The following is a 15712-nucleotide window of genomic DNA, read 5'->3' on the forward strand; positions in this document are numbered from 1 at the left end:
CCAGTTCAAGTTACTCTCTTTTGTGCTGGACCAAATCACTGAGCAATAATCTAACTGTGATAACACTAAGAATTGCTCTAATCAGGTGGTTTAATAGCTAGTCATTATCTTTTTAGTTTTATAGCAGTCATGCCTCATTTCCACCACCAATGTGACTCCTTCAAGGTATTTTACCATCAACAGTGATCCCTCATAACTTTGTGTCCGTTACTTGTTCAATAGCTGTATCCCTTATAGCTGAGTTTGCCACCTTGAGACCTTTTATCTTTTCTACAGTAAGAAGCCAATTTATTACCTGTTCTTTTATTAACCTTTATTCCTCATTTAAAACCATGCTAAGTCTTCCAGGTGTGTGCGTGCTGATGCATACATTGTGGAATCATCAGCATCAGTCAGGCATAATTCAGAATAAGAGGTAAAGCATCTTTAAATATGTAAAATAATAGCGACCCTAACAGGCCTTCCTGAGGCACTCCACAACCCACTGCTCTTAACCTCAGATTAACTTCTATTAAAATGTAGCATAAATTAAGCCATTCTTGGCTAATCTACAGGATAAACAAACTTTCCTTAACTTAAACTATTAAGAAATAGCCACAAAAATCTAATCTGCTACATGTTTGAGTTATTTAAATCCCAGACTTCAAAAACCAGCCTGGTGACTGAAACAGTGGCTGTGCAGTCATGGTCCTCGACCCTGAGTCATGAGATGCCGTCTCAGTAAAACCCCAACTACATGAGCACAAAAGATCAATACTGACTTCAGCGATTCAGGGGCAGGTGATCATCAGAGATGTGTTTAGAGATATTATACAAGACATTGATTTAACATATCAATCACTCTACCAAAAAAAATCAAAGAGTTTAAAGTATTTCCTCAGAAGTGAAACAAGATGAGCTAAAATGAGAAGAAAAGCCAGAGCAGAAAGTCGGTACTTCTCACTCCTACGTCAAAAGAGTCAAAGTCTATTTTAGACAAACATACCATTTAATTATTTTCTTTTTGAAATGAAGGACTTGGGGGAGCTTTTCTCATCTGTATGGGGAAAAGTGGCAGCTACTAGTGCTTTACGTCTCCACCCTCTTTGATTAGCCTTTTGATCAGCCACAGAGGTAATCAGTGGGAATAAGGAAAGATGGCATAGAGGCTCCATTTGAAAAAGGGCACTACCTCATGTTCGAGTGCTGTTATGGATGAAGTGCGAGACTCGGTTCAGGTCTATCGAATGACACTGAAGTGGCAGTGGTGGCGTTCTCCCCTCCTTTCTGCTTTCACAGAAAGTAGCCGGCTGAGCTCCATAATTATTCCTTTCTAATGTATAACTGTAATAGCGTAGATCGCAAAATGCCTTTAAATTATAAGTCACACTGATAGGGTGTGGCTGCTTTTTCCTATCTTTCTCTCCTCTCACAGTGTTGCTTTTATGACTGTATTCATGCGGATAAGGTAAGAGTGGCAGTGAACTTCACCTGAATGATTTCCCCCCCTATTTCTAGAAAGAGCGACTGGCACAGGTCCGCAAGCAGATCTCCAGGGAGGAGCATGAAAAGCAACATCTGGGGAACTACAGGTAAGGAGGCAAAGAGCCGAGGAGAGGAGGCTGTCCCTCCAGCAGCTCCACTCGCTGTGTTCGTGCCAGCGTCGCTTACATTTACGGGGTCATCTGCGGAGTGCCAGGCTCTCGGGAGAATAAGTACTGTTTCTGCAGACGACAAACAAAAGAAAACAGTGTTTTGGGGGCAGAATAATTAAGACGGAGAGAATATGTAAAATAGAGACAGAAAATCTGAGGTAGTGTGTAATGTCGAGGCTCAAATAGTTACTCCACGATGCAAGGTTACCTCTGCAGCATTTTAGAAATTCAAATTAGCATGTATACCTTGTTTGACAGCTTTTTTCCATCTCCTCTTTTCCCCCCACACCTCTTTTCTTTTCTCCTGAAACTCCACCTTAGATTTAGGGCGACGTCGAATGTGTCAATTTTTAATAGTCACCTCACAGACAGAGCAGATCTACCTTAAAACATAACTCAGCAATATCGATGTTCCTTCTCTCCTTCAGTTTATTCTACTGCCTCTGTCTCTTCATCCAACGCACACGCGCACACACACACACACACACACACACACACACACACACACACAAACACACATTTCCAGGTCTTGACTTTCCTAGTCTTTCTCAAGCCCTTACACAGACACACAAAACACACACTTACACAGACATACAGACAGACCTTGTTGAAGTCTCCACAAGTCTAAGTGACTTCTTGACTCATCACTTGACTGAATGGCTGAAGTCAGAATACTGATCCCAGACTGCGTGAAGTGCTGTCACCTCCTTCCTCTCTTCCGACAGGCAGCCAGACAGCCAATCAGACAGGCTGAGATCTGTCTGGAGCACCCCTAATAAAGACCCCTTAGCATTCAGATGGTGTTCCAGCGCTGCACTGGAGTCTGATTAACACACCGCCTCTCATTAGATGAGTTCAGGTAATGAACTTAGTTACATTAGATGAAACTTGCATCAGGTGCAGACAGACATGACCCTGTGGCCGCAGAGGAAAACCCAGCTGGTTTGATGCCACCGTTGCTGCTCATTTTAACACCTTTTGGTCTGTTGGGATCAGGAGGCTTGAGAGACATTCGTTGAGCAAAATGGAGAAACTCACGTGAATGGAATATGAATTTTAGTTTTGCCTCTTGAAAAATAGGAAACATGTGGCAGAAAATACGCCTCAGCATGAACATTTTATTTGAGGTTGAGGGTCACCCTCAAATAAAATGTCCATATGTTCAGATAAGGCTGGTTCCAAAAAGAGGGAGCAGTTAACACCCACTATTAAAGTGTTGACCTACTAGTTTTCAGTCAAGTGATTTACTGCACTTTGAGGACTGAGTAGCGCTGTCTCTTTTCAAAATGTATTATTTCAATTCTGTTCATGCAGACGTTTTTAAGAGAGTATCTCGAGGAAAGAATGTGGTCAATGTAACTTAAAGGTGGACACAAAAAAACATAGGATGTGTCATTGTTGCCGCATAGTGTATGTTCAAATGGCAGATGGGGTGTAGTTTAAACTTTAAAGGGGAAATTGGGCAATGTTAAACTCTACTTGGGATTGTAGGTGTCAACTATGGGCGTCTTATGTCTGTGTGTGTTTTTGCATCAGTGGCCTTTTTTGCTTCCCATTAATTCAAAATCTCTCTAAATATGTCAGAGTTGAAGCCAAACCATTTCCCTGCTTTTACACTGACCAATGCTAAATTTGCTTATAACGCTGTTGTTTTAATTTGAAGGCCAAAGCGATGATTTTAGGGGGCGTCTGGAGATGTATTATGAGGATAACCAGGTGGAGGTTTATACATTTCCCTAATCCCCTCGGGCCTAAGATAAACACTGAGCACTGTGAGTTTAGTCTTGAGGGCACAAAACTATGTGGAAAGTGTGAACTTGAGGCACATTAGCAAAGACGGCGACAAACGGGAAGGTAAGTGCACGTCTCAGGGAGGATGTAATGTTCGAAAAAGCAGACGTGCATTAGTGCATTACTTTCGTAGTTTTCTTAACTCAAGGTCTCTGTTAACAGCTACTTTTCTCTGTGTTTTTTTTCTTTGCTCCCTCGTACTTCATTCTTCTCCCTTGGTCCCACCACTTAACTCTTCTCATGCGCCGGCGACAGCCATGGCCGGAGGCATTAAGTTCCTGGGTTGTCTGTCTGTCTGTCTGTCTGTCTGTCCGACACCTGGAGCATTTCTTCAACTTTGGTAGAAATGTTCACTTGGAACCAAGGATTGGACGTATTTGGTCAAAAGTCAAAGTCAATGTGACTACAACACAAGACACACACACTTTTGGCCATAACTAAAGAGTTTAATGCCAGTTATGACGAAATTTAATATAAATGTCTCGTAGGATAAAATGATAAAGTGGTGACATTCCATAACCAAAAGGTCATAATGTTATGCAAACACTTCTCTGGCCAATATTCAAGTCCATAACTCAGGAACAGAACTTGAGACTGTGACCATATTTCCTGTAACTTGACTGGTTGGCGGCGGCACACAACCACAGGGCAGTAATTCTGCTTGTCTCTGCATCACTTCACACCTTCAGCTGAAATACTTATAATTCTCTCCGTCTGTGTTTCCCCTCCTGCTTGCTCCATCACTCTCACCTGCTGTGTTTTGACCTCTCTCTCCGTGCCCCCCTCCTTCCAGACCTCCTCCATCTTTCCTCAAACTCTGGCTCTTTCCATCTTCGCATCCACACTCATTCTCGCTCATTTTCTTCATCTCTTCCTTTGCCAACTCTCTCTCCCCCTTTTCTTATCCTCCCTTTTTTGTCTTTTATCTGTCACTGCTCCCTGCCTCCCGATTCTGTCACCACTCCTCCTCTCATCTCGTATCCTCGCTGAACCCCAATCGCCCTCTTTCTAGCTCTCCACTCTATCACTTCCACTCCTTTTTTCTATTTTGTCGTCTCATGCCTTTCACTTTCCATCTTCACATTTCCCTCATCTCCTTCCTCCCTGCATTGATGACCCTCATTCTTTGCCTTTTTCTTTTTCTCTCTTTCTCTACTCCTCCCTCACTCTCTTTGCTTTTCTTTTTGTGTCTCTGTGGCCTACAGACGTATTTACCCCCCAGACGACAAGCTGCTGTTGGAGAAGTATGAAAGCCTGCTCTCGGCCGCCTTTCAGACCTTCCTCGCTGGGCGAGCTGCCTCACTTCAAAAGGAAATGAATAATCCTCTGAAACGAATGAAGGCACGTACGTCAGTGGCAGACTGTCACACACACACATGTGCACACTCCCACACACCATAGAAACCTGCAGAGACTCCCATACAAGCATACACACAAAATATACAGACACTTGTGGACAAGCACATGCCAAAGAGGGATGGATGTGGCATGTGCAAATAATGCTGAAAGTTTGCCGCAGTCCTTGTATTTGTTAGAACTTGTGACAGAATGTTCTTCTCTGTGTCGCGTTCTCACTGTCATTCACTCACTTTCTCCTCAGATACTTGTTGTGCCCCTTGTGTACATGAGCTTTTAAAAGCAAACCAGATCCCACACAGTGTCATTTTTGTTTCAGTGCAGCTCTTCAGCTTCTTGCTGCCCACACATTAGAATTTCTCTGCTTCAGGTAAATTATTTATTTATTGACACAGATTCAGGATACATGTTTGAACACATACAATGAAGTGTGTGAACGAGCACACATGTGAACTCGTGCATGTCTGTTGCAATGCATTGAGCGATGTTTTTCCACAAAAGTATAAAATACAGTTATGATGAGGAGAGAAGTTGATTCTCTAAAACACGACTTCCCAGTAGAGAGGGGTAGAACAAATATCACAAGTCAAAAGATAATGTGGTTCCGATACAGATAGTAGTTTTGAGATGTTTGGCTCTTTTTTAAAAACATTTGAAGTTTTGCAACAAACTTAAATTCCAAATGCACAACAAACAAGAGAAATAGGGAAACTTCTGTTTTCAAGTCTGGTGATGTGTTCAGATGAAATATTTGAAACAAACAGAGGAAGGCATTGTGAGATTGTTCAAACGCATCGAGGAAAGAAGTACTGATGCGTTTGAAAGAATACACACAAAGAAACTACAACATCAAGCCACACCAAATATTACACACTCATATATATCAGCTCCCTAAAAATGTCTGATTTATATCATCAAAATCCACAAGTTATTTCGTGGGAAATTCACCAGAAATGTTAAAAAAATTGGACAAAAAAAAACCCAGCTCCAAAAGTGAATGGGTTCTTCTGTCATAACTTCACCCTTCTACCAAGTTTCAAAAAATTAGGTTTAGTCGTTTTTGCAAAATCCTGCTAAAAGACAAATAGAAAAAAAACAGCAATGGAAATACGAGGATGTCACTCAGTAGAGTGTTTACCTCCGCCAAGGACCAACTGTTGCTTGTCTGATTTTCATCAAGATTCATGAATTATTCTCTGAGGAATCAACAAAAATGTGACAAAACACCCATCTCAAAATGTAAATGTTAAAAAAAATAAAAAAGTCCCGGATCCACACAGAAATTGTATTGTTTGTTTTCCTGAACGATATCACCTCCTTACAATAAACTTAAAGTTATCCGTCTAAGTAGTTTTGCGCAATCTTGCTTAGAAACAACAACAAAAACGAGACAAAAACATTTTGGCACTAATATTTAATACTGAATAAGAATGTTTAGACATTAATATAACTACACATATTCATATTAAAGCACTAGGAAGAGATTTATACAACTGTTGCAGGTTGTGTAGAATCGAACCTAACTCAACTCTGTTTCATAAAGTTGTGTCCTTTCAAAAGTAGACTTTCTGCAGAGGTGTCAATCAAAGATCAGTGGGTGGAAAAACCAGGCTGAGGTAGGTTTAATTTATTCAGAACACAGAGATGTGGATCTCGTTCAAAGTAGGAAGGGAGGGAGATAATGGGGACAAAGGAGGCTGTAGAGTTTGTTATCTAACGACACGATCATGAGTGACAACTGGACCGTCCGTTTATTTAGGCACATTAATGGAGCGTGAGATCCTAATCTCATGATAAAGAAGGATGCTGCTGAATTTGAATGTGCCATTGTGATATTCATCAGACCACAAATAATGCATTTTATGCAAATAATTTTTCTACCCGTTCTTGAACATTACTGATGTATTTTCAAGCCAATCTGTTGTCGGGAGCTTGATTTATGTTACGTTTCTCGAAGGACTTCATAAGCATTTCTTTGTGCTCCTCAGCCTTGCTTCTGTTTAGTTGCTCCCATTGTTGCCGACAACACACAGATGGATGGTTGAAACACACAATCCAGCTCATTTATACCCTGCATGATTTGCAGCGTACCGTATTTGAATAGTGGAATTCATTTGAAGGCTGTTGTTGCCTCTTCAATGTGTTCAAGCTGCCTGTAGTAGAACCAGTAATCTTTTTACTCACAAAAAACAAAACACAGCTTCCTTTGTCTCGTCAGGAGATAAGCTAATGTTGGACGAGCTAACCACCAGTTATCTAGTGTGTTTCTGGTAGCTTGCTGCATGAAAGTATAAACTTATCAAGATGTGTCTACTTGTAGCCATGTTGCTTGCAAACCAGGGGGCTAATTAATTAGACAGTGCATAGGACCCATACTGAAAGTGTAAGTGCACACAAAAAATTGCCTGCAGCACAAAATCTGATTTTTAAAAGCCTGTACCCACACACCTTTAGGCAATGTTCCATTTATAAATCATAATCTCAGCCTCATATCCCGCCCACATTCAACCATAATTTATCAATGAAAAGCTCCTCATATAAACGTTGATGCATATATGAGCCTGTTGATCAGTGGTTTCTAAATGTTGAATCATGAAACAGTCGAGAGGGAGACCGAGAAAAAGGATTTTCTTTTTTGACACATGAATCAAGGTTTCTGATTGTACAGGAGCTGTCACTGGCTTTATTTTCAGACTTTGCTAATTTACACACTCCATATGTGGAGGTGAAGGTGTGTCGGGCAAACTGTCAGGGATAGGCAGAGTGTGCGTGTGCGTGTGCGTGTGTGTGTGTGTGTGTGTGCGTGTGCGTGTGTGTGTGTGTGTGCGACAGCCACCTTGTGTCACCCAGTGCGCTCCGTGCTCCTGACAGCACAGTCGTGTTCACTGCAGCAATTTTACCCACGGAAACTATGAAAACTAAAATTGTACTTGTTGGTTTATGCACAGTATTAGAGGATATTCTGAAAACTATTCACATTATGTTCTAGTGGTTATTAATGCTGTTTGATGTTACCTTCGATTTCCAAAACTGATCATGATAATTTAATCAGTTCTACATTAGTTGAGGTGAAAAGTGCTCAACAGGTTTTACGTTTAATATCAGGGAAAGGCAGAAGACAGAGTTTCCTGAATCCTGCCATCTGACACATCCTGGAATCAACCTTGCCTTTCCACACCTGTGGTGCTCTCCACAACTCACCACAAGTGTCAGCAGCACACAGTGCGACCCTCTCCTCTGCGCTCAGGAGGGGGAAATGTGGTGGTGAGACAGTGCTGATGAAATATTGAGGGGAATCAGATTTGAGATTGGATTTGGTTTATATCTTAGCCTACAATTGAAAGGTGCTTATGGAAGAGTTATGGCCCACCTAAACATAACGATGATCTTATAATAAACCAAAGCCTCTGGTTTTGTGCATCCGTCACCATTATTTGGCTCATAACCCTGGTGGGAACCATAATGGATCATCTGACGGGCCTGTTGCTGCTTGGTTAGTCTTTGCTGTTGCAAAGGGCCCAGAGTTTATTTTCCAGCACACCATCAACATATCTGTTAAGCCTGACAGACATTGTACCCACAGGACTCATGTTCGCTGCCTTTGTGGGCTTCTCAGGGCCATGAATTGAAAAATGTCATGGATTGTCACACTGTCAAAGAAAATAAAATGTATTTTGTAATCCTAGCAATAACATGCTGACGCACGTTGCCAGGGAGCACACAGAGCAGGCTTCCTGGCTTCAGCTGCTGCTCAACAGACGACGCAGCCACAGGTGACACTGGTGTCTGCAGGGTCTGCACCCCCCTTCTCCCCATTTACATTACAGTCAGGTTGACAGGTGTGCATCACACTGTCACCTCTGTTGTGGGCTATCTCTGTTTTCCTGCTTACTTATTTGATGCAGGGGCATTGCAGTGAAGGCACAGCAGGCATGAAGACATTGGCATGGGGCTTCTGAGCAACAACAATTTCTTTCTATGATCACCTGGGCACAGGAGCCTGGTAAAATGATCAGGAACCCCGAACGAGGCCCTATGCCGCTTCTGCCAAAACCTTTGTAAAGTTTGAGTTTGGTTGAAAACAATAATGTCAATCATGTATCTTGAAAATTGCTTTTGATTTGATATCCTCCCATTTCTCAATTTTTCCAAGGTGTTTTTGAGCAGTTTCTAAAATAGAAAGTGTTTTCAGATGGAAGCTCACAGTCAGTGCAATTCAAATCAAAGTGCATCACATGTACATTAAGCACAAGAGTATTATGAATCAGTAAGGCTCCACTGTTTTTGCCATTTACAAATTGTCACATAACACATAAGAGGGATATTCTAGTTAAAAAAAGAATCAATAATATTGATTTGTATTTTTTCATTCTCACAAATCAAAAAATCCCTTTCCTTGCTGGACCAGGTGTCTCAGAGTTAACTTCTGGTGACTGAAAGTAAAGTTAGACGCAAAGAGAAAACCCACTGTGCTACTGATGATGTTGTACAACAGGCAGAATTCAAAATGCAGCATAACTGATGCAAAGTTCCTGAAACCAGGACAACTCATCAATCGACTGCAGAGTCGAGCAGTGGACGGCATTTGAACCTGCACCTTCAGTCAAACCTTCACTGGTGAAAAAAGTGACCACATCAGCAGTTTAGAACTTCAGATTTGCAGATGTAGACCATCTACAGGCAAATAAAAGAAAAGCTTGTGCAGGTGAACCCATGCTGACCACATGGAATAAGCGTCAAAACGTTTTATAGCTAATGTTCATGTAAGATATTCTTTTATAAATTGGAACATACTTTCTGATGAACTGTGTCATTTCCTATCCACTTCCCACTAAGACTATGATTCTTGCTTTGAAGAAGAACCGAGGACATCCTGACCAGATTTTATTTGTCTAAAGGAATAAGCATGGCAGACAGTAATAAATTCCTAACCAGGGAAAGTGGAAAATATCCTCTGACCACATTACCACAGAAATGCAAAAGACAGAATCATCTGTCAAACGGCCAAGAAAAATGGAGTCACAGTGTGTCATGGTAGGAACTGCCAACAATATTTAAAAAAAGATTTTGGGACATTGGTTGTCTGATGCCAAAAAAAGACATGTTGTGAGACTATACTTACTGAGACCAGAGATCATCGGCAACAGAAGGAAGCTGTAAAAGGCAGCTTCATATCATACAAACTGTTAAGTTGTATAGCAATGATAAAAAAAAAACAACATAATTTGAACAAGTTACTTATTTTTGACAGCCAGTGAATGCTAAATAAGAGCTTGCTAAAGTCTTTATGCTGCATCATATGATCTACATAGAGTGTGGCTTGGGTCAACATTTTCTGTCTGAACCCAACTGAGCCCAAGAGAAAGGTTAACCGAGTCCGACCGGAACTCGACAGGCATCCTGCTTTGTATGTCTGAACCCGAAGAAGAAATCAATTCCAACCGATGTCACCGAATCCAGCCTGGTTGTCCGAACCAGACCTGAGTGGATGAGTCCCGATGGGCTCAGGCTTGTTATCCACACTGTTATGTACATTAGCTGTAATTCAAACGCTTGTAGTTCAGCGAAACCAAATAGCTTTCAGATCAACTGCAATTTCTGTTTGTGTTAAGTTCAGTTTCCCCCACGTTTTAAAAATGTCGTAACTTCCATGAAATCTGCTTTGGTGTAATTTAACAAGTTAAATATGCCTCCACTGCTCTTTAAACCTTTGGGCAGGTGCGTTTCACCTCGTCAACGTTGGCAGACTTAACATAACGTAGAAATTCAGCAATAAATACTTTTTTATGTTTGAAACGTTCAAGTTAAAGAAACAAATTCAGATTTTAGTTGTCTGCTCATCAGGTCCACTTATGCAATTAATTTAGTGCATAACATGTTATAGCATCCAATCTCATCTCAATGATGACAGGAAACAAATCGTTTTTCTTCTTCTCTTGGGCGCTTGTTTAGGTCATTTTGATAAAGTAAAAACTCCCACTAGTGGTAAAAAAAGACTTACAGATAAGGTAATATGTCACTGTGCACATATAGCAGGTGCACAAATGTTTCAGCACACACACATACCAACAGAGAGAGCCAGGAGCACACTGACCTTTTCATAGACCCTTCCAAAAAAGCAGCTAATCTGAGAGAAAACAACCACTTTTCATCTGTATTTGAGAGGCAAGTGGGAGCTTTTGTGTCCCAGCCGTGAAGCAACATTAATCACCTTTGCCTTCATTTCAGCATCAGCCAAATGGCCAAGGCCCCAGCACATTGGCGATGACCGTGATGCCGCCTTTTCCAAATTCAGCCTCTCTGAGCGCTGCCAAAGAGCAATGCATGTTCAGCCAGGGCCTTTTTTTCCTAACCCCTTGATAAGGCACACCGGCCTGTGAAGTTGAACTTTTTCATCCCTCCACTTTCTTTGAAATAACTGAAGGTCTTTGGGTCTTTCTCACATCTCATTTTGACTTTAAAGTCATTATTTTTAAAGTTATTTTTGCCTTTATTAATAGGAAAGCATAAGCGTGAAATGGGGAGAGAGGGGAAGACGTGCAGCAAAGGGCCGGGTTGGAACCGAACGTGCGCCCGCTGCAGGACTCAAACCTCCGTATATCAAAATATTTTAATCGTTGTTCCCCCCCCCCCCCCCCCCCCCCCCATGTCTGTTTGTTTGTTTGTTGGTTGGTTTTTTTGTAAGCAACTGAGTGAGTGGAAACAGTAGACATGTGTCCCAAGACAGAACCCGTTTAATTCTGGCTTGGATCCAGATCCGGGGAAGATCCAGGAATTTGTATTCACTTTCTTTAACATTGCAGGACTGTGTTTTAAAACATTTCCATTGATTTCTCTGAGAATAATTCATGGATCTTGATGAAAAATTCAGGTATATTTAGGGTAACGATATGTATGAGTGTTTGCAATTTGGTGCAGATCAATACAAAAATCTGGATCTCGTGAATTTGAATGTGGTTTCACAAGGGAACTGTTGATTCTTGGCAGAGATATGAACTCAGCAACTTTTGCACTTTGTTCTCATATACCTCGTTTTTCTCTATGTGTTGGCGCACAGGAGGAGGACATCTTGGATCTGCTGGAACAATGTGAACTGGATGACGAGAAGCTGATGGGCAAATCCTCCAGGCAGCGAGGACCTAAGGTACGTGAGAGAGTGAGAGTGATAGGTAGGGACACAATCTAAGTGTGAGGAAGGAGAGTAGGGACCGCGCGCCTCATGGGACCTGAGCAAAAGTGCAAAGAGTGTTAGTGGGGAGGCAGGTACGCAGATGCCTGGAGCTGACTTCCACAGAATACACATAGGGTCTGATTCAGAAAAATATAAGCGGGGAGGGGGGTTATAGGCGGGAAAAGAAAAGAATCAGAAAGAGGCCCAAAGAAAAGACCCAAGTCCCCCAGGGGACAGCTGTCAGGCTGTCTCTCTCTCCATGTGCTATCTTTCTTTCTGTCTGTCTGTCCCCCTCTCTTTCTCTCCCTCTCTCTCTCTGTCACATACACCTATACGCCCCCTCCATTTCCCACGACAGCACATTACTCCCTCCCTTCACCTCTCCATCCACTTCTCTCTCCCCCCTCACACATCTACATCCATCCCTCACTCCAGGGTTAAATTGGCTGGAACACTCAAACCGTGTGTTAGGGACTCGACAGGGCAGTTCGACGCTGCATTAGAGAGGCCTGAGCTGCAATGAGGACTTGTTCAGACACAATCACTGTTGTCCAAATTAATTTGGGCCCCGTCACTTTCGATGATGCCGAGTGTACAGCGAGACACTGAGAGCAGGGGGAAAAAGAAAAGAGTTGTGACGGATGGATTCACTCCTCGGGGTACAGCGCTCACAAGCCATCTGGTGAAACTGAACCATCGAGGGCACGGAAGCTAGAAGAGAGGATCGAGGCAAAGGGATTTTGAGGGCAGGAAGGAGAGCGGAGGTTTGTTATCACTGAGGATGGCGAGAAAGGAAGTGAAATGGCGAAGGTGCCAAAGAGTTGGAAAGTACCTGCAGGTTTTCTTCCTCTCTTTTACTCTTTATGATTCACACCTCCTCACGTTTGATCCTTGTGGCAGTTCCCTCTTCCCACAACTTTTACCTCAGTTCACCCTTTACCTTGACTTTACCTAGTTACTCCTCTTGCCACGTCTCGGCAGACTCACACATATGTTTCTCTCTCATCTCGTCTGTTCAGTGTTAAACCTCCTCTCTTTGTCTTCCTCTCCTCTGTTTATCCAAAGCCGGTTCCTGCCTGGTATTTTCAGCCCTTTTCTCTGCCTCTCTCTCTGTTCATTTCCGTTCCTCTCCATGTATTCAATGCCTGCCCTCTGTTTCTCTCCACTCCCATTCTCAGTCTCACCTCCTCCTCTTTATTTCTCTCCCCATCAATCTCATGTTCCCATCTCCCCCCTTTATTCTCCTCTCTTGTATTTAATCTCTCTCTGTCTCCAACCCTCTCTATCACTCACCCACGCAGCTTTCCGGCGGTGACTGTGTAAGCCCTCTGATCACTTCCTGTCCATTAATTTGGGTGGCCTGACAGCGCTGCCCAAGCTAACCATTGAATAACAGATGTATAAATGTTTTATTAATGCTCTCAGTTTGTTCCCTTCCAGGATGTGAAATAGACCGTCGACTTAATACACGTCAAACCAAAAATATGTTTTTTTGATTAACTTAAATGAAACTTTAAAAAAATTTGATAAGCTAAAAAGCTCTTAAATATGTAAGTTTTTTATTTAATTCTATTTCCATTGCACTTAAAACATTTTTTTCCTTTTATAATAACAATGTGTTGGCAGTATGCCTAGTTTGTAATGTCTCCACGTGTTCTTTCTCAACGTAAATATTAGCCCACTTTAATAAAACTACACAAAAACCAACGTGGGACTGAGAGCTGTGTCTATAAACTGCCTGGTCAGAATTTGTCACAGTACTCTCAGCTTGGCTGTGGAAAAGATTATGGATATGGATGATATCTTTCCTTCGTATCTGTTGTACTGGACATAAATCTTAATCTTCATTAATTATGGTCTTAAAAAGTCTTAAATGCATCTTGTTGAAACCAGCAGAAACTCTGCATTAAAGTCAAACTGCAATCACATATTCAAAATTGAAACATCATACTGTACTTTCACCTACAATACATGAGTATGTTCACTTTGTTCTTATTACTAGAAATACAGTAAAAGGAAAGAAGGAACAACACTGAAGTCATCACATGTTGTCCTTGTACACAGTAATTCTTTCAGATATGTAAAACATTTGTTATTAAAGAGAAAATAAACATATGTTTTACTTTGAATTTAACCTTTACATATCCAATCAGGTCAAATTTGTTCAAGGTACGAAGGAGCTCGTGTTCCTATTTATAGTGACAGCCAGGGTTTATGAAGGAGCGCTTGTGTAACTGTGTCTTTGTGCATAATGAGCCTGCAAACAAACACATACATGTGGGGCTGTGGGCTTGGCCGTGTCACCGCCAGGTCTCCCAGTGACAGATGGTAGGAAGCTGAAGGTGAGGCGAGGCTGAGGGAGGTTGACAACGTCTCAACATCTTCATGATCAAATGCGCGTGTGTGTGTGTTAATTGTAAGGAGGTTATTTTTAATGGTTTAGGGTAAGAAAGAGAGCGTTAGAGGAAGGTCCCATGAGGATAAGCATACGAAGGATGTGTGTGATGTAGCGGAAATGTGTATTATTGTGTCCGTTTCATCTGCATTTATTTACACAAAAGCATCTATATATGGATCTATGGGCACCCATTCTGTATTTATTTATACAGTATATATGCATTTGCCATGTTTCTCCTCGCTAGCCCTTGACCGCTATGCCAGAATGCAGCCAGACACCGAGACGTCAACGACCCGACTACCTGGCTGACTTCACCAGCGGCAGCAGCGATGAAAACTCCTGCTCCTCCTCAGACGAAGAGGAGGAGGAGAGGAGGAAAGCAGGAGGAGGAGGAGGAAGAGGTGGGGAGAAGAAGGAGAAGAAAGTTTCCTACGACCTTGGGGAGAGCAAGGAGAAGAACTTGGCTGAGCGCTCAGGTAAAGCGACAGGATGCATAAATGTGAATGTCTTTATTTGGAAGCCAGAGTTTGATGAGTTTGACAGGGACCTGGTTTCCTGTGATCTCTCTTTCTTGTTTTTTTTTTTTTTTTTTGTGCTCGCTTGTTCTCTCCTCATACGTCTCGCTCTCTCTTCCTCCTGCCCTATCTGTTGATTTCTTTCTTTTTTAGCCAAAGCTTTTCATCTGATCACAGCAGTTACCTAAAACCGACTTCAAACAGGTTTCTGCATTAGCAGCATTTATTGACTAAGATGGAGAATAAAGCAGAGACAGGAGAGAGACCTTAACGTATGTAATGATGCAATAAGGAACTTCGAATTGATCCAGTGATGGTGCAAGCACAGGACATCCACATCCAGCCTGGAGCTTTTCACACTTACACCGTGTGAAATATATATTCATAGTTGTGCTGAACACATTTATATAGTGTAAATGTGCACATTCGCACACACAATGCTGAGGGTTTTGCTTTGATCAGTGGCTGCGGTGCACGCGCCCCCGGTACACACTCTGCAGAAGCAGTGCAGGGCAGGGTTTGCTGGTATGAGCCAGCAGAGGCTACATTACAGATGTTCAGCAGCCCAGCTGATTGATGTGTGAAAATGGGACCAGATCCTTGGATTTTAATTAAAGTGCAAGCAGAGTGATCATAGCCTGTGACTCATGGGATGTGGCTCTTTGTTGCCAAGAATCTTCCCATCTTGAACAGCTGTAGACCCAAACACTCGCAGAATGTTTGAAAAGCACTTGAGTATAGAAAAAAGCATCTTGAATAAGTGAACAGTTTCAGTAAATGGAAGGTGAAGGAAGAGGCAGGGATGAAGAGAAGAATGAACTTGATTGGAAGAAAAGATCCTCTTTGT

General features: G+C 42.1%; 1 protein-coding gene across 6 annotated transcripts in view; it reads left to right on the plus strand.

The window, feature by feature from the left end:
- ttll7 (tubulin tyrosine ligase-like family, member 7) overlaps positions 1 to 15712 on the plus strand; it is a 71808-nt gene that overhangs the window by 36857 nt on the left and 19239 nt on the right. For all 6 annotated transcript variants that reach the window (XM_034582415.1, XM_034582414.1, XM_034582416.1 and 3 more), the window contains exons 12-15: positions 1498 to 1571; positions 4631 to 4766; positions 11839 to 11925; positions 14595 to 14826. In XM_034582415.1, coding sequence (XP_034438306.1) covers positions 1498 to 1571; positions 4631 to 4766; positions 11839 to 11925; positions 14595 to 14826 — 529 coding nt within the window. The remainder of the gene's footprint in view (positions 1 to 1497; positions 1572 to 4630; positions 4767 to 11838; positions 11926 to 14594; positions 14827 to 15712) is intronic.

Source organism: Hippoglossus hippoglossus, chromosome 4, assembly GCF_009819705.1.
Source record: "Hippoglossus hippoglossus isolate fHipHip1 chromosome 4, fHipHip1.pri, whole genome shotgun sequence".
In the NCBI taxonomy this organism is placed as follows: Eukaryota; Metazoa; Chordata; class Actinopteri; order Pleuronectiformes; family Pleuronectidae; genus Hippoglossus; species Hippoglossus hippoglossus.